The sequence below is a fragment of the Lissotriton vulgaris genome, chromosome 5 (genome assembly GCF_964263255.1).
Source record: "Lissotriton vulgaris chromosome 5, aLisVul1.2, whole genome shotgun sequence".
In the NCBI taxonomy this organism is placed as follows: Eukaryota; Metazoa; Chordata; class Amphibia; order Caudata; family Salamandridae; genus Lissotriton; species Lissotriton vulgaris.
The window spans coordinates 752,922,118-752,941,959 of record NC_141693.1 but is presented as its reverse complement, the minus strand read 5'-3'; the positions used below and the strand labels follow the sequence as shown (position 1 = coordinate 752,941,959).

At 46.1% G+C, this 19,842-nt stretch overlaps 1 protein-coding gene across 1 annotated transcript in view; it reads right to left on the bottom strand.

Moving 5' to 3' along the window:
* The window catches only part of LOC147711504 (phospholipase A2, membrane associated-like), a 590,964-nt gene extending 572,196 nt beyond the window's left edge, over window positions 1-18,768 (bottom strand). Inside the window, exon 1 of the mRNA XM_086920199.1 lies at window positions 18,657-18,768. Within this exon, the coding sequence (XP_086776325.1) occupies window positions 18,657-18,696 (40 nt within the window). The 5' untranslated portion in view covers window positions 18,697-18,768. The remainder of the gene's footprint in view (window positions 1-18,656) is intronic.
* Between the last annotated feature and the right edge of the window lie 1,074 nt (window positions 18,769-19,842).

Here is a 19,842-nt window from a genome sequence, read left to right as displayed (position 1 = left end):
GCGATGAGCCAACATCACTGGTCGATGGTGATTGGAGAAGTACACTGACTGCCTCTGAAGCACTCAAGGGCTTTGACTTAAGTTGGCGTGGTGGTGGAGGCACTGAACCCAATGGAGCAGGGGTGCTGCTCCCAGCTTGGTCCTCAGCAGATCCTGCTGCTGCAGGCGTACTTTTTTTTTTCTCCCAAAAAACGTGGCGGGTGGCACACCAGCCTCCTTGGTAACTTGCTTCTTCTGCTCCTTACTAGCAACTTTCTTGCTAGAGGAGCTACGGAGACCTTTCTTTGGGGCCATCTTCTTCAGAGCAGGTCAGACAGCAGGCCGCAGTTGCACGAATTGTAGAGTTGTCTGAGGCCAGACGTGACGTCGCGTGACGTTATGCTGCACACACACACCGCTGCAGGACTTCTTCCTGGCACTGGTGGTTCTCTTGAGTCTTGTGCACCTAAAAAAAATGGAAGACAGAGGGACATCAGTTCAGTTATACAGCACAAAAAAATCGAAAAACACTGCAAAATCAGCACAATCCCAATCCATCCATGCCCTCCATAATGTTTAAATTCAAGACAACCCACAGAAAGACTAGGCCCATGCAAGACTCACTACCCCTGGCATAAATAAAGGTTGAAAAGTAGGCAAAATGGTTGGAGGCCTAACAACAAAGCCTGCATTAAAAATGGCCACTTGCCCGCCAGCACATGGCCAGTGCCTGTAGCTGCACTCAAAATGGCCACCAGCCACATGGCCTGTCCCTCCCCATGAACACCCCCAAAAATCGAAAAACACTGCAAAATCAGCACAATCCCATTCCATCCATGCCCTCCATGATGTTTAAGTTCAAGACAGCCCACAGAAAGACTAGGCCCATGCTAGACTCACTACCCCTGGGCATAAATAAAGGTTGAAAAGTAGGCAAAATGGTTGGAGGCCTAACAACAAAGCCTGCATTCAAAATGGCCACTTGCCTGCCAGCACATGGCCAGTGCCTGTAGCTGCACTCAAAATGGCCACCAGCCACATGGCCTGTCCCTCCCCATGAACACCCCCAAAAATCGAAAAACACTGCAAAATCAGCACAATCCCATTCCATCCATGCCCTCCATGATGTTTAAGTTCAAGACAGCCCACAGAAAGACTAGGCCCATGCTAGACTCAAATACCCCTGGTGAAAAGGCCACAAGTACAGGCCCAAAAAACGAAAATCACTGAAAAATCAGCACAATCCCATTCCATCCATGGCCTCCATGATGTTTAAATTCAAGACAACCCACAGAAAGACTAGGCCCATGCAAGACTCACTACCCCTGGGCATAAATAAAGGTTGAAAAGTAGGCAAAATGGTTGGAGGCCTAACAACAAAGCCTGCATTCAAAATGGCCACTTGCCTGCCAGCACATGGCCAGTGCCTGTAGCTGCACTCAAAATGGCCACCAGCCACATGGCCTGTCCCTCCCCATGAACACCCCCAAAAATCGAAAAACACTGCAAAATCAGCACAATCCCATTCCATCCATGCCCTCCATGATGTTTAAGTTCAAGACAGCCCACAGAAAGACTAGGCCCATGCTAGACTCAAATACCCCTGGTGAAAAGGCCACAAGTACAGGCCCAAAAAACGAAAATCACTGAAAAATCAGCACAATCCCATTCCATCCATGGCCTCCATGATGTTTAAATTCAAGACAACCCACAGAAAGACTAGGCCCATGCAAGACTCACTACCCCTGGGCATAAATAAAGGTTGAAAAGTAGGCAAAATGGTTGGAGGCCTAACAACAAAGCCTGCATTCAAAATGGCCACTTGCCTGCCAGCACATGGCCAGTGCCTGTAGCTGCACTCAAAATGGCCACCAGCCACATGGCCTGTCCCTCCCCATGAACACCCCCAAAAATCGAAAAACACTGCAAAATCAGCACAATCCCATTCCATCCATGGCCTCCATGATGTTTAAATTCAAGACAACCCACAGAAAGACTAGGCCCATGCAAGACTCACTACCCCTGGGCATAAATAAAGGTTGAAAAGTAGGCAAAATGGTTGGAGGCCTAACAACAAATCCTGCATTCAAAATGGCCACTTGCCTGCCAGCACATGGCCAGTGCCTGTAGCTGCACTCAAAATGGCCACCAGCCACATGGCCTGTCCCTCCCCATGAACACCCCCAAAAATCGAAAAACACTGCAAAATCAGCACAATCCCATTCCATCCATGGCCTCCATGATGTTTAAATTCAAGACAACCCACAGAAAGACTAGGCCCATGCAAGACTCACTACCCCTGGGCATAAATAAAGGTTGAAAAGTAGGCAAAATGGTTGGAGGCCTAACAACAAAGCCTGCATTCAAAATGGCCACTTGCCTGCCAGCACATGGCCAGTGCCTGTAGCTGCACTCAAAATGGCCACCAGCCACATGGCCTGTCCCTCCCCATGAACACCCCCAAAAATCGAAAAACACTGCAAAATCAGCACAATCCCATTCCATCCATGCCCTCCATGATGTTTAAGTTCAAGACAGCCCACAGAAAGACTAGGGCCATGCTAGACTCAAATACCCCTGGTGAAAAGGCCACAAGTACAGGCCCAAAAAACGAAAATCACTGAAAAATCAGCACAATCCCATTCCATCCGTGCCCTCCATGATGTTTAAATTCAAGACAACCTACAGAAAGACTAGGCCCATGCTAGACTCAAATACCCCTGGTGAAAAGGCCACAAGTACAGCCCCAAAAAACGAAAATCACTGAAAAATCAGCACAATCCCAATCCATCCATGGCCTCCATGATGTTTAAGTTCAAGACAACCCACAGAAAGACTCAGTCCACCCACCACTGAGTACCCCTGGGCAAAAGGCCCCAAAACAGCCCAAAAATCGAAAATTCCAAAATTTTAATTGCAGCAACTGTAATGCCCCAAACAAACTTACTTGTAAAATTTCTAATCCAACAGTGATCCAAAGAAAGTCAAAAAGGCCTCAAATCCAAATATCCAGCAGCATCCACAAAAAGTAATCCTTCCAGCTCCAGACCCAAATGAAAAGTGACCAGGAGATGGACAAAGCACTGGGAGGAGCCTGCTGAACAGGAACAGGAAGTTGAAGACTGTGGGGCACTTCCTTCCTCCCACCCCCCTGCCCCCCTCCCCAAAATGGACTCCTCTCTAAAAAAGTGCAGGCAAATGTCAAACTAAGGAGTTATTCAGATAAAAATCATCATTTCTAGAAGGTTTATGCTGCTTGCTGGTGGATTTCTTGTGCAGAATTGCAAATTTTATATTTTCGCTCGCCGCATCTCAAATCTCGCAATTGCGAAGTACCGCAAGACGTGATCTCGCCGTACTCGCGTTGACAAACTATCGCTGGCAAGCCGCGATGACGTAATCGCGCTCGCCAATTCCCGCGGGATCACACAGCAAGATCCAAAATGGCGCAGCACTCGCAAACTATCGAGAAAAACAACTCGGCAAACGATGATAAACGCCGCGCGCCGCAAAAATTGTATCACCAACGCCGCGCGCCGCCAAAAAAATCCGCTGCGTGCGAATTTGCGGATTTTGCGGGAAATTCACAAATCTCGTGGATTGCGAATTTCCCAAAAATCCGCAAAATCCGCGAGCGTAACAGATTTTCCGCCCATGCTTAAATCTGGGGTTCAAAAGATTGGCAAATACTGGGATTAGAATCATTACTCAGAGCCTGCATGATCCCAGAACAAATAATGTTAATGAATGACACCATTCAACAAACAACCTGTCTTGGCCAGGCTAAGATAAAAGATTTAAACAAGCCGTCTATACCAAAGCCTATGCCTGATAGAAATAGTACTACAGATGAGGGGTTAGAGGTGTCCCATATTTTACACCAAAACAGAACTAATCCTGATTCGAAAAAATGGTTGATCTGGCCCACAGACACTAATAACTGTCAAGATAGATTCCTGCACAAAACACAGAGGTTCATACAGAACAAGCCAGACCCAAGATATTCCCAGAGACAACATCCAGGGATAATAACAACATACAGTGTAGGAAAACTATGCCTCGAATGGCTACAGAAATCCACACTACCTGAAATTAAGCAACACTTGACTTTACTTAAAGAAGGTGCTGACTTGCGAGATTTCTTATTGGGACCTCTCAAACAGCGTCAAAAACGCCGGTATATATGCTGCTTACAACGAAGCTTGGAAAATAACGCAAATTGAAACTGCTGAAAAAATACAAGAAATTGATCGTATTAATTTGGAAAAATCACTGTCTGTAGTGGACTATGGGTTAACGACTCTGTCCTCCAGAATTTATTATTTGGACAGCATCGTATCATCTGCTATTGATATAATAGAACAGGATATGCTAATGTTACAAAATGGCCTGTCCCAATTACGTTCTATTGTACAGTTAGGCTGGGTGTTACAAAATCTGCGTTCAGGATACATGCCTTGGCGTCTAATCAACATAACGTCATTATTTTCTATCTTTAACCTTACTGATAAACAAATCTCTTTGGCACAAAAAGGAGCAGACTATACAGTGCTGAGCATTGAAGAACTAGAAAGATTACCATTAACAGTTTCCGAGAAACCTGTCATTGAATGGATAATACACGTTACCATAACAATACCAATAACGAGATTCCAGTTTCAATACTGCCTCCAGCATATACCAGTGGGCCTGTATGAAAGGTTGGGTAAAGGATACATTAAGTCGACCTGGAATTTACCTTACACACATAGATGTTGGAGTGGGGATAACAAAGAGGTATTTCTTAGTGGAAAAAATTGTGAAAAGTCACTAAGTGGTACACTTCTGTGTCAAGAAATTAATTTACATGGAGCCTGTGAGGGTTCATCTAATGATCTTTCTTGCCACTTGCACGGCACTCCAGCAACACAAATAGAACCTGTTTTCAGGCAGCTTTCCAACGATAGCTACATTATGTTAAGTGACCACAGCTGTTGTGGCATGTTGCCAGGAACGCCCTATCCCGTCAGTGTTACATCCAGGGTCACTTGTTGTATGCAAGTATTGGATCCAAACAGCAAGCCAGACAAGGGGGCAACAATTTGGCCTTCATTGAACATCTCTTCTATTTGAATTGATACATTAAGCAGAATGAAAGCCATTCTTTTACAAAAAACTGTGCATTTGACCTCGTCTAGAGAAACGAATGATATGCAAGTTGCAAGGACCTCAGCAGAGATACATACATTATTATCAACAAACTGTCTTGTACATTTCGTAATTTTAAACATGTCAGATACCAGTGGCATCTCACATGTATTTAAGACAATTTTTGGGGGACCGTTAGCACCCTTTGAAGCAGTCCTGAGCATTTTCCCGAATTTCGTGCACCCTGTGTTCGGCGGTCTGCCTCTCATTTTGGGACTTGTAGCAGGAATTCTATTTTTGTCTATTTTTGTTCCTTCTGCTCCGATATGGCAAGTCCAGCCACCAGTGATACCCAGGTTACCATGGAACAAGCGATCCAGACACTGCGGCTTGGCTCGTCTAAGAGATCTGAATACCACATGGTTTCTATCATTCAGACCAATCTGGCAAGATTGCATCTTACCTGTTCTACGATGCCTGCTCTGCGGAGAAGAATGCGTGTTAGACATCTGTCTCTCACTCCCATCAGCAGTACCTATGGATGGCGATACTTTGCTTGGTTCGGTAACAGCTCATGCAACGTGTCTCCAGCGGCTACCAATTCTGATGACGGCATTCGTTGAGACCTGAGACCTCACCATTACGACTAGGTGGCGGTGAGGTATGAGATAAAAGTGGTACACAGGTACAACCTTCTGTGAACATTGCTGATCCAGATAACGCTGATGGTAATGCATCTCACATATGCACTACTTCTACTTTTTCGGAAATGGCCCAACTTTCACCTACTGTGGTAGACGAATTCTCTGCCAGCCTATCTGAGTTAATGTTTTCCCCTAACAACGAGAATATCTCTTGAGAAACAAGAACGCAGCGTTCCCTGAACTTTGATTTCGGCCTTCAGTTTTGAGAAACAGAACTTCTAAAAATGTGGAACTATTTTTTACTACAACAAAATTATTTTTCTCATCACCAAAATATTTACCTTTTTTTTGGCACAGAATAATCTGCTTATGAAGAAACTGAAAATCTTCTTTCTCAGGGGTCTCACTAATAGAAAGAAGAACTTGACACAGAAGCTGGAATATAAAAGGAACATTTTTATTAAACTCAAATGAGTGAGGCTACGTCACACAGAAGCCTTAGCAACGGAATGAGGCAGTCTGAGGAGTACAGAGAACAGATGCCTTATATATGCTTAGGGTTACAAACTCAGCATAAAAGTAAGGGGCAGTCCTAGCTTTTGCAAGCATGCAAAATGCCTAACATGGACATGCAAGATCTGCCAAATATTAGCCAATAGGAAAACATTCAAAACAAGGCATCATGTAACCAGAACATCCCCATTGAGTCGTGTCTTTGCCCGATCCCATAAGTCAATCAATGACAGCACCTATAGGTCAATCAGTAATGGCAGAACATGTTTGCGTGCTTCAAAGGAAAGGTTTGTGGAATAGGAAAACACAGGGAGAGAATAGCGAAGGCCAAAAGATAAGATACAGCACGAAAAGAATACTAAAGGCTAACAGATAGTTGATACAGGGATTAGGTGGTCCAGACAAGAATTAGTTTAGGCCGGCTGGTGTCTGAGATGGGTTTCAAGACAAGGACGGAGGGGGTTTTCAACACGTTGCAGTCAAGTCAAAAGTTTATTTGTATAGGTACTCTACAGAGGACCACAAATTTACATTTTACAAAAATTTTAAAAATAGTTACACATTTTAATCAGTACAATGGTAAAAAAGATTTAAGAAATTTATAAAAGTTATAGCAGACAAATTCATTTGGAGGCTGTTTGCATAAATCTATTAGTTCATTCACTCGGGTGATTCTACAGAATCGGTAAATCGGGGCGAGAAATCTTGTCCGTGCAATAATTACCTTCAAGTTGGGACACACGTACAACAGGTGCTCTAGGGTTTGGTCTCCCCCTTCACACAGGGGGCAAATCGAAGATCCCTCTGGCTGCCATTTTACTGTGTAAGTTAGTATGGGTAAGGTGCCCAGTCTTAACAAGGTGATTGTCCTCCTTGCACCATGAGTCAATGAAAACCCAATATATGGTTGTTTTTGTTTATATTCCAATGGATCTACGAAAGATTTGTATGTTGACAATTTTTTACAGTGTTGGTGATCTAATTCGTAGCTTAACTTCAGAGTGAAGCATTTTTGGAAAAGTTTCATTTGGGCGTTTGTCCAACCTTTTAGCATTTCCGGGGTGATCTCTGCCATTTGAAAGATATTCGTCATATTTTTTAAAAACGTCTGATTTTTAAATGCACCCTCGAAAATTTCTTGTCTCAGCAGATGTCTTAATGTGCCCTCTGACGTTGCAGTCCAAAAGGGCAGAGACACTTCGTGAATCATACAGCCTGTGTAAAGGCAACACAAAATGGAGTTGAATGTAAAATGGAGTCAAAATTAAAGAACCTCACTTAATGTAGAACTATTCTTAGAGAACAAGATTTCTATTTTTTGATACCTAGAGACAATATTTAAACTTAGCATCTAGCACATGTACAGTATTATATAAATCTGTGATGAAATGGTCTCGACCTTCTCTTCTGTATTAAGAGCCATTTCATGAATGTAATTTTGTGAATCATTCAGCCAGCATTTCAAATAAAAAACTATATGCATTGTTTGAATGATACCACTTCTTAGAAAATGTACAGTACAATACTCATTTTTTTGTGTACAAACCATTTCAAATGAATTTTATGTATTTTTGGGGTGGGATTGTAAACACATGCTTAGAAATGTTATAACTGCTTAGTATTTAGTAAAGATGGACATTCTACGTGGAGTGGGTGTTGTAACGTTTCTAGGGCTATAGTGTAATTTTCCCGATTCATGCCCTTATATAGGTATAACTTATCATACCCTTATATAGGCATAGGAATCATAACCATATTTAGGCACAGCCAATGCAGTCCAAATACGGCATGGCTACTTCCACTAAGCTCCTAGAGTACAACAAGTTCTTGAATACAGCCAGCCTTCAGCAGTACAGGAATTCCCCCTGCTTCAGTATTGATTTGTCCCAAATCAATAGTGGGGGGGGGCACACTGAACTCACCTGAGAGTCCCGGAGGGTGGTAGGAGCGCCTCAGCCTTTCCGTGCTGCTTCTGTGGGGGACCACCAGCCTTACTGACTACAATTCCCAGCGCACCAAGCGACTGGAAGTCGTGCACGACCTGTCCCGCCCCCGGAGGTGCTCATAAGTCCATCCAGAGCCCCGGGGGAGCGGGGGGCACACTGAACTCACATGAGAGTCCCGGAGGTTGGTAGGAGTGCTGCAGCCTTTCCGCGCTGCTTCTGTGGGGGACCACCAGCCTTCCTGACTACGATTCCCAGTGCACCAAGCGACCGGAAGTCGCGCACACCCTGTCCCGCCCCCGGGGGTGCTCATAAGTCCAGCCAGAGCCCCGGGGGAGCGGGGGGCACACTGAACTCACCTGAGAGTCCCGGAGGGTGGTAGGAGTGCCACAGCCTTTCTGCGCTGCTTCTGTGGGGGACCACCAGCCTTCCTGACTACAATTCACAGCGCACCAAGCGACCGGAATTCGCGCACGCCCTGTCCTGCCCCCGGAGGTGCTCATAAGTCCAGCCAGAGCCCAGGGGAGTGGGGGGCACACTGAACTCACCTGAGAGTCCCGGAGGGTGGTAGGAGCGCCGCAGCCTTTCCGCGCTGCTTCTGTGGGGGACCACCAGCCTTACTGACTACAATTCCCAGCGCACCAAGCGACCGGAAGTTGAGCACACCCTGACCGGCCCCCGGAGGTGCTCATAAGTCCAGCCAGAGCCCTGGGGGAGCGGGGGGCACAATGAACTCACCTGAGAGTCCTGGAGGGTGGTAGGAGCGCCACAGCCTTTCCGCGCTGCTTCTGTGGGGGACCACCAGCCTTCCTGACTACAATTCCCAGCGCACCAAGCGACCGGAAGTCGCGCACGCCCTGTCCCGCCCCCGGAGGTGCTCATAAGTCCAACCAGAGCCCCGGTGGAGCGGGGGGCACACTGATCTCACCTGAGAGTCCCAGAGGGTGGTAGGAGCACCGCAGCCTTTCCGTGCTGCTTCTGTAGGGGACCACCAGCCTTACTGACTACAATTCCCAGCGCACCAAGCGACCGAAAGTCGCGCACGCCCTGTCCCGCCCCCGGAGGTGCTCATAAGTCTAGCCAAAGCCCCCGCATCACAGGACGTGCATGGGCGGCGCTGGGCTAAGCCCGGGTAAAGGGCGGGCCCCATGTGGCCCTCAGAGGCCTGAGGAGGATGGGACGGAACACCCCCCTTGGCCTTCCCGCAAGAGGAGGTAAAGAGACTTGTACTCCATACTTTGTGGTTTACCCAATATTTGACTTTATTAATGGACTTTATCTTTCGTATTTTAATTTTTCTGACTGTGTCACGGCTTAGTATTACCCATATACATCTCATCCATAACCAAGCCACATTATGACTCGTAAGGGGATTAACAGAAAAGCCATCCCTCAGAGGGGTCCGTGCCATGGGACACAAGTCCGCCACCCACATGGGATAATACTGCCCATTCCTAGTGAAACAGGTGAAAGCAATTCTCGCCAGTCCGTAGATAGCACACTCAGCCTAGATTTTCCATCACTAACAGCCGGTATTGCGCAAAGCCTCTCACTGGAAGAGGAATTAAATATTCTGTGTAAAACTAGGTATGTTCCAGTGGATCCGAGATTCGAACAACATAGTGCCCGACCTTGTCCTGCAAATAGTATCAATACATTATCCCCTAACGACTGCCCGCTGGAACCCCCCTATTACCTCAAAAAGTTAATACCCAAAGTATATCACTCCCCCAGGTCTCATCCGTTGAAAGGAATCACGACGGTGAGAAATACAATGGGAATCACCCAAAGCTACAAAAACTGTCTGTAAGCCCCTCATTGTCTACCACTAATTCCCCCTTAACCTCAGAGGCTGCAGAAGGATTAGACCACCTAGTACCTCCCTCCCAGTTGGCTTTACTGTCCCAGATTGAACTATTGGTTAAATCTATTACATCGCCATTGGTGGAAACATTAAACACTCTAGGGGACAGGCTGACGGGACTAGAAGAAATGATCAAGGCCAACTTGCCACCCATTAAAAACTTTGTAACATCTAACCGTTCCCAGCCACCTGCTGCCTCCGAAGTACCTACGCCAACTACACAAAGCATTAATGTCCCAATTCAGCCACTAGCCCTTAATACATCAGCCCCAAATGCTCCTAAGATCCCTTCTAAACCCGTATTAGCAAAGTATACTGCTCCTAGAGCAGAGCTTAATAAAGCACCTTATATACACCTACCACCAGAGGCTGCCCCGTTTGTGTATGTCCTTTCGGGAGTACCAGCACTCACTTATGGAAAAGTCGAAAGACAAGAAGATCTACTAAACAAGGTTATGTTTTGGTTAACAAAAAATAGACCCCTGCCAACCGACCTTAATGGAAGAATAGTGAGTGTCAGAAGGGTGGGCTGGCTAGGTTCTCTCCCAAAAGACATTCCCGGTGATCTAGTGCTAGTTAAATTTAGGAACAGACATATTGTCCCGTACCTGAAAACCTGGCAGCCACAAGAAGGAGACGGCCTATATCCGCCTGGGATTTACATGACTTTTACCCAAGTGCGTCATACCCTCCCTCTATCAAGACCAAAGACATGGTATAATTATTCGATGGGTAGAAGCGCCTATGTACTGAATGGTAGTAGCTTTTCCGCTTCTAATCGATTCGAACCAATGTACAATAGCTATAAGCATGAAAAGTTCTATTAATTTGCTTCTAGTAAGTAAAAATCTGATGTAATGATAGATCTGTGAATGCTAAGCCTGTGAAAAGCACGTAAACATTAATGGCATTATTCCCACAGGCTGGGCCTAAGTTTTTTTAACTTGTGCATACTTTGTGCTACTGCATGTTTTGTTTTATGAATGTTTTTAACTGTACGCTTTTATGATTTTAAACCAAAGTTGAATAAAGCAAAACTGAAGCAGATCCACTAACTACTTGCCCGACGCCCTGCTGTATGCGAGTGCTGAAGGAAGCCGACCCTCCCGCTGACGCACTGAGAGAGACGCTGTCTTTTCTCCTACCGAGAAATCCAGCTCCAGTGTTTCCCTGCTACCCTTGCGGGTTACTAGGAGATCGAGTCCTGAGAGAGAGATACAAGACCTCCTTCATTCTATAACCAAGGTACGTAGCTGATTAGACCCTTAGAGAATTCTTAGATAGATTCTTGGCAGAAACTATTTAACTCAAGCTACACCTCACTTACTTCTTCCCTTGTACTAGGCTTAGGTTAGGTACACCCGGGTAGGCGTATTTTAGATGCACCCTTTAAGTACTTTTATTCATTATTTATCATTGTATATATTTTATCTATTTTATGTATCTTATGGCTTAGAAACCATATAAATGCTTTTACAGTATTATTTCATAATACTCCTTTTACTGTACGCACTTTACTTCACAGCAAGTATTACGATTGTAGCATTTCACTTCTCTTGCATGAGAAAGAAGACTGCTCAATAAATAACCTTTTTATTGAAAACGCCTGTCTCTCTATTTCTCTGCACTTCTGGTGAAACGAAGCATGCACGATTGACTGAGTGAAATAGCCATCTATTGTTTCCCCGACTCTGGCGATATATTCCTTATTCTTGGGGAACAAAGTTGTCATGTTATATGGTTGTCAGAAACTAATCCCTTCTTGTGTATTCGAAAAAGTTTCTAGTGACCTCTGAGCTAGCTGGCATTCACAATTAAGTCTAACATATTCAATAGAGACCTATTCGACTTCAGTCCTACGTCTTAACTATCGATTAGGTTATTCCAATGCGCAGAGCCTATTAGGAATATAGGAAATACACTACAGGGAGACTTTCCTGTTCCAATGCAGAAGGTGAAAAGCTTAGGTTTCATCTTCGATGACAAACTGCATTTTAAGATTCAGATCAATACACTCACCTCTTCTATCCAATTTATCCTAAAAGTGATCCGGAAAGTCCACCCTTTTATCCAGCCCACCTCCCTGAAAACACTGGTAAAAGCCCTAGTCCTGTTCAGAATATATTACGGTAATGCCCATACAATGTTCAAGGGTATTTAAAAACAATTTCTGCATAAACTACAGCGCCTCCAAAATGCGGCAGCCCAACTACTGCTGGAAATTCCCAGGTCCCAGCCAGTTTCCAACTGTCTCAGAACTCTGCACTGGCTCCCAGTGGACAAGAGGTTCAAGTTTAAATCATAAAGCCTAGAGTTTAAGACCCTGCATGGTCCCCAATTTATTTTAGAAATTCCAGATCTGGTATGCACCTTCCAGAAATCTAAGATCCGCTACGCAATAAACTCTTACACACCCCCCTGGATCATGAGATCCCGATGGGGTGGAAGAAGCTTTCTGGTAGGGACGGTCAAAACATGGAACTCACTTTCAGCCAGCATAAATAACAGCCCCGCGCTGTTAGCATTTAGGAAATCATTAAAAACCTGGCTCTTCGCCAATTAACTAGGTCTTACACACTTCCTTCTGCACCTCACTGATCTTGCTGGTATAAGCGCCTAGACGCCCTAGGGGATTCAACCGCTGTTAAAACTGGCTATTTCTGGTTGGTTAAGGCTGAGGCCAAAGCTAGGCAGAAACCACCATTCTAGTCAGGGCAAGGGAGTCACACGCCAAGATAACCCCTGCTCACCCCCTTGGTAGCTTGGCACGAGCAGACAGGCTTATCCCGGAGGCAATGTGTAAAGCATTTGCGCCAGCACACAACAGCAAAAACATCCTAGGCACACCACAAAAGGAACTCCACACAAGGTTATATAAAAATAACTTTTGTATTGTCAAAACACATCAGATAGTAATCACACATGTACATTGTGCCAACTGGCACGGACAATATTCACAAGGGATTATTTACAGGACAGGGCCACATGGGCCACTGTCAGAATCAGCACTTAGTAGAAATAGCACTTCTAGAACATAGAATATAGGATATAAAATCACTGTAGTACAAATTAGCAAGTATAGCACACAACCAGTAACTACTGGTAACAGGTAAGTACCACCTACGCAACCCTAAACACCTTAGGAGAATGTCATGCAGTGAACCAGGACCTTACTAGGACCACCTGTACTAGAAAGAACAACCACCTAAGTATCACAATACAATTAGGGGTATAAGCAAGAACACATTACACATGATGCATCACAAACATTCAGAGGTGTAGGGACGGAAAACACCTGATGCATAAAACATACATTCAGCGGTGTAAGAACAAGGCACATGATGCATCAAAACACATTCAGAGGTACAGGAGAAAACACATGATGCCTAAAACATTCAGTGGTGTAAGGAAGGAAAAACACATGATGCATAAACCAACACATTCAGAGGTGTAAGAACAAGGAAGACACATGATGCATAAGAACATTCAGAGGTGCCAGACCACAACTCAATAGCGCGCAAACACATGATGCCTAAAAACATTCAGAGGTGTAAGATCAAGGTGCGTAATCATATTAAATGCATTACATTTCCTAGCACCACCTCACATCGCGCAAAACTTACATAAACCACTACCTGTGGCAGTCCCTAGGCCAACTGGCCTCGTTGGGGCTAGGATGCCCTGTGTCCAAAAGTCAGGGGCCTAAACGGTGCAGCTGCCCACTAATTGCTGGGCTGCTGTGAATCAACAAAACTGCGCCAGGGCCCTCCCTGGCCCTAGAACAAAAGTGGCGCCCAGCTGGAACCACACAGGCTCTGTTAATAACTTTGCCCCCCCAAGAGCCCTCTCTGGGCTCGCAAAACAACAATGTGGGCAGGGAGCCTCTCGGGGCTCTAAAGCAACCATGTGGGCAGGGAGCCTCGGGGCTCTATAATAAAGAATGCCCCCAGAGCCTCTCGTGGCTCTAAACAAAGGAACTGCCCCCTCGAGCCTCTCTGAAGAGCCTTGCGGGCTCTATGTAAACATTTGCCACCTTGGGGAGCCTCGGGCTCGTAGACCAATTTTGCCCCGTCGTTGGAGTCCCCCACTGGGGACTCTGAATATACCAAGGCCCGTGGAGCAAAGATTGCGCCAGTGGGGGGGGGGCGACACCGGCAATGTGTCCCGACGCCCCCCTCTCCTTACAGCAACACCCCGACTCACCGGCTCTGCTGCGGGGAGGCTCCATCGTCACGCCGTCTCTCTGCGGCGTCCTCCCTGCTGCCCGCACTCCTCCGCACTCGGGCCGCGGGCCGGGGCTCTGCCCACACACAGGGCTCTTCACTCGAGCCCCGGCCATGCTACCTCTCGGCTCCTCTTGCTGCAGGGCTCCCTCAGCTCACGGGAGCCTGTCGACCGGCCGCCATGATTCTTCTCTTCTCCCGCGGGCCTCCACCAGCGCTGGGTCAATCCCAGCGCATCTCTGCCGACGAGCCCCCTCTGACACGGCACTGCTCCCGACCAATCGGAGCGCTGCTCACTGAGACGAGCCTCCCGCAGCCAACCAATGGCGGCGCGGCTCTTCCGGGAAACCTCTCCCGGTAGTTCTTTGTCCTGGGCTGCGGCAGTGAAGGCACGGGGCAATGCCGGGTGGGCACCGGCGTTAAGCAAATAATAAATTGAGGTGTGCACTCGATCGGGCACAAAAATAGTAGCAAGGTCCCTGCCAGGGGACTTTAAAATAGGCAATCTGAGCGCTTCCAGCACTAGCAGCAAGATTACAGCACTATTAAGCTCTAGGGGCATGAATCAAGCGCTCACAGCGCTATGGACACAAAATAAAGCGCTCTTAAGCACTTACGGGCAAATACAGCGCTCCCAGGCGCTCCAAGCCAAGATAAAGCTCTCCCAGCGCTATAAATCCAGTTCAGGGACAAGAGAGGTGGAGCACAGCAGCTCCCAACAAGGAAAAGTCCTGCCAGCTCCCCCAGGAAAGTCCATCAGGTGTCCAGGGGCTGGGCAGGGCTCAGGGAGGCAAGCCTTCTCCTGAGCCCAAGCAGCAACACGCCCCTGGCAGGATTCAAGTCAGAAACAAGAACATTTTGGAAGGGGACACAGCCCCTTTTTATACAGAGAAATCCTTTGTCTAGCAGGGTGCAGGCAGTGTGAGAACCAGCTAGAACTGGTTATAAGGAATTCCTTTCACTGGCCAGGCTAGGGACATCAGACGCACCCAGGGGGTGGAGCCAGCATTGTGTGGGGAAAACCCAGCCTCATTCAGGACCCGCAAACCAGACGGTCAATCCACAAGCAGGCCCAGGGTCACTCCTCCCCTCACATCAGCATGCTAAACACTCCATTCACCACCGGGGCAGACCCTCCCAGACTCTTGGAGCCAGGCTCACCAGCCAGGCTCAGCCAATCACACGCCGGACACAAATTACACAAATATGCCAACTTCTAGAAGTGGCACTTCTACACAAGATACAATCATGCCACATATATCACTACGCAGCATTCAATCTCACGAGTTCGCACATACCAAACTCGACCCTGCACTCTCCACACATCAGGAACTACCATGGTCACACATATTCCCCATGCATTCCTATGGGAGGGCAGGTCATTCTTACTACACACACAGAGAGCTCACGCACTTTACACTGTACCACAGTGAAAAAGTGCGCAGAGGCCTAAGAATTACCAACACCAGGTCACAGAAACAGACTAGGAAAAAGCAAAAAGTCTTGGGGTGAACCTGCCAAAAGGGCCGGGTCCAACAACCGCTATATAAATGCTCAAATCAAATCAAATCAAATCTCATGCGTTAATGACTGTGAAGGAATCTCTACGACTCAGAGTAATGAATATTACTGGTAAATAACCAGTCATTAGCTCTCTGATTAAGGGTGCGCTCTGCAGAGTTTAGTAATGCCCATGGATGGTTTGAACATGGATTCTGCTATCAAGTTCCCTGGAGCCAGCTCAAAAACAACTAGATTTTTAGGTTTTGCCTGCACCGTGCTTGTGAAATCTATTGTATTTAATATTTAATATATCTAAAAAAAGGGGCTCTTAACAGTTCCTGGGCCAAATTACTGTGTTCATCCACTTTTGAGTGAAACTTTTTTTTAGCTTGTGGCTGCTTGTTTTTCCCTCTCCTTCACCTCCGCGCTCCTCTTGCTGTTCCTAATACTGTGAGCACTGCTGTAGTTTTCACGGGGTTGAAGACTTCTCGTTTAACTACCTACTGCTTCTGACAGAAACGTGTTCAACTAGCAGCATTTAGCACTGTCAACAGAAGCGGAAGAAAGCCAGAGCATTTCTAACGCTGTGCTGTATACGTTCATCTCTTTTTCGCAATGCCAGGCCATGCCAGCTCCGTTGTTCATTCAAATATTCCAAATCAATTGTTTCAGCCATATAAAGCAGAATTATTTACCTCATAAGCACATAAACTCCTGAATGGCCCATAAATACATTCTCTATGCATCTCCTGGTCTACTTCCAGAGTGAAGCAGAGACAGTCTATCTAGGCAGCTGAAACCATAGCCCACGGGGGGGGGGTGGAATAGACACAGCTGCTTGCATGAAAGTAGTCGCATGGCAATCTCGTAGTTGAGCATACACCTTTTGCATATTCCAGATAAACACACACCTTGCCTTATGTTCGTTCTGCCACACACGAACTGTGTTGTTTTCATTAGAAGGCTATCGAATCTGTTTGCGTCTCCATCACGGCCCTGTTCTTTAAAGTATCGCCTGTGTAGTCAAGCCTACTTATTTTCTTTCAATACTTCAAAGTTCCACATATCTTCTTGTGCTAGCAAAAATGTGCATTACCTCTGTATACTGCAAACCAAATAACCACAAGTTTGAACCCCTGAAAGTAGCATGCATTAACATTTAATACCTGACAGCAAAATTATAGTCTGGGAGGAAGGATATATAAATGCACATCGACATTTAAATTGTGTAGTAGAGATGAGAGTGTCTCAAGATAATCACCAAATATTGTGATTTTTTACTAGTAAACAGGCAGTCACAAGTACAGTTACCTTTCAGACAATAGGATCATGATTTGAATGGTGCAGCTGGTGCAGTGGCAGCAGGGCCGAAATTTTCATAACTCTTCTAAACACCAAATATTGCTATATTTTACTACTGACCAGGAAGTCTCATATGCAGTTATCTTGCAGGCACTAGAGGCATGATTTGAATGGTGCAGCGGCACTGGGTTGGAAAAGTTGTCAGGACTCCTACAAACACATAATATTGTATTACATCAATTAATTCTATTATTTGCCCTCTTTCATTTAATTTTTCAAAATGTTGCTATTACTAATCCGCACTATTTCTTTTTTACTTAGCATTTCTATAGCGCGTAGCTACCCAGAGGTATCCCAGCGCTGGCGGAATAGAAGTAAAACCCCTAGTAAAAACACAATATATTGTATTTTTGCACATAAACAAGTCATAATACTTTACACTTTCTGGGACATATTGTACAAATACTCAGCAAGCTACAACTTACAATAAAAAACAGCATATTATTAATCACATAGGCGTAACCTAATGCATTTACCCATGCTTTTTTAATTGACGGTCACTGTTTGAGAGTCAACAGAGCCTAGTGATCATCACAGGAGGTGCAAAGGCCATGGGTCCTTAGCTGTCAAGTGGCACCGTGTCATGTGTGTCATTTTCTGTTAGTACAGACTTTTAAGTCAACAGCAACTACTGTGCCAGTTTTGCGTTTTTGCAGCCAAGTGTTAGCTGCAAAGCCAGGGTTAGTGGAAGGTATTACACTTGACATGGGTCCTCTTGGTGGGTGTGCACGGGAGATACAGAAAGAGATAGATGTTGAAAAGTGTAAGTCTTATTTACTGTATTCCAATGTAATAATTTTTTTGAAAATGTTTAAAAAAATATCAAAATATGATTGTCTGCTGATGAATTCACCTTTCAGGAATACAAACTTAGAGAAAAGCATGCGCTAATAAATAGGGAGTATTAGGTTGATTATATATTTAATAAGTTTAAAATACCCGGCCATTTCGAGATGTGAAGAGCAGTCAGAGCGCCACAGGTAATCTGACGAAGAGTCTCTCTAGAGATAGATCCTTGTGTTCCGGCACCCTGCTGAGGCATGCTGCACAGACCTCTGTTTTCTACCGTTTGAGAGCCATGCTGTCCTGCAGAGGCCCCTTCCCTTCTGCACAGAGACGAGACCTGCCCTCCTAATTCGATTAGCCCTTGCCTTCCAGGTGAGATCAGTGACCTCCTGTGAAGCCCTGCAGTCCACCAGACCCAGTCCTCAGGGCCGTGCGCTTGTTTACAGAGCCCGGATGCTCTACTGAGAGCTATCGACACTTGCACCGGCACGTACACGTCACACAACCAGGCCTGCCGCATCAGAGTGGGACTTTACAGGATATTGGTTTCCGACACAGAGGCCTAACCTTCTGCAAACACTGCTTTCTCTGGAGGGGCCTGTATTTCTTCAGAACCGTCACAGAAGTGCTGCTCTATTAGGGCTGTTGGTGCGTTTTCCTGGCAGCTCTAGCGCAGCCTTCCCACAATCCTCCCCGCCTGCACTGTACTCACGGCAGCTTGTGAACACAGCCAAGAGGAAGACAGCCTTCATCTTGAGACACTCTGGCAGGCCCGGGGTAGACGGAGACAGCAGCAAGTTCTCTGGTCGCCGGTGAAGAGACAGACCGCCTGCATCCTAACCAGGGGAGGCTGCTGTGGTTTAAATACAGTCTGGTGGCGGCGTCATCTAATAAAGTTATCAGAAACTCTGATCAAACAGGCACCGAGCAGGAACATAAGGTAGAGTGACCATGCGTCCCGGATTTGCCGGGACAGTCCTGACGTTCGCCAGCTTTCTAGACAGATTTCAGCAATTTTGGCTCATGGCCTGTTTTTAGAGGGGGTCAGCTGTGAACAGAGAGAGGCCCCTTTTAGGTGTTCTAAAGCCTGGCTAGTTAGTAGCTGTTGTAAGTAAGCAATGTAATGAACAAATAGGATTCTGGTTTTAGAAATTACATTTTATTTACTTTCTTAGTGCCTCTTCTGTGTTCCTTTGTTGACCAGAGCGGTCATTTTGCGCCCCCGCCCATGTAAAATTGTAGTCCTTCTTCTTTTTTTGCTATTTGTCCCAGGGCAGATTTACAAGCCCTTTGTGATACTTTTGCATCATTTGATTTTTCCCATGTTAAAATGACGCAAAAGTGGTGCAAGGGGCTTGTAAATCTGCCCCCCGGTTTTTAGTTCTCAAGATCTGATCACTCTAACATAAGGTCATCGGGCGCTGCATGACTGTGTGCTGATGATGCAAAAGACCGGAATGCTGCTCACCCCCTCACGTGATTGGGACAAAATAAACGTTGTGCTTTGTGTATTGTACCAGGATGGCTTTGTTGACACTGATGGGCGACATATAGCACTGATGGGCGACATATAGCCGCCTCCCAGGGCTCTAGGTGGCCCAGGTCTAACCGGTGCTGAGCACCAGCAGTTTTTTAAAGTGGGCCTCAAAACGGGTCCCTATCTGGTTCTGTTTTGTGCCCTGGCACAGGCGGACTGCAGTGACAGCAGGAACATAGATGTGTGCATGCTCACACTGCTCACTTCTCACTAGTGAATAAGTTACGGCATGACATCTTGCCAGGGGAGCATTGCAGGGGAAGGGAAATCCTTTAAAGAGGGTAATTTTATCTATGGATTTCCTTTCTCTTTTTGAAACTCAGGAGCAGCAACATCGTCATGGTGTCACCAGGGATTTAAG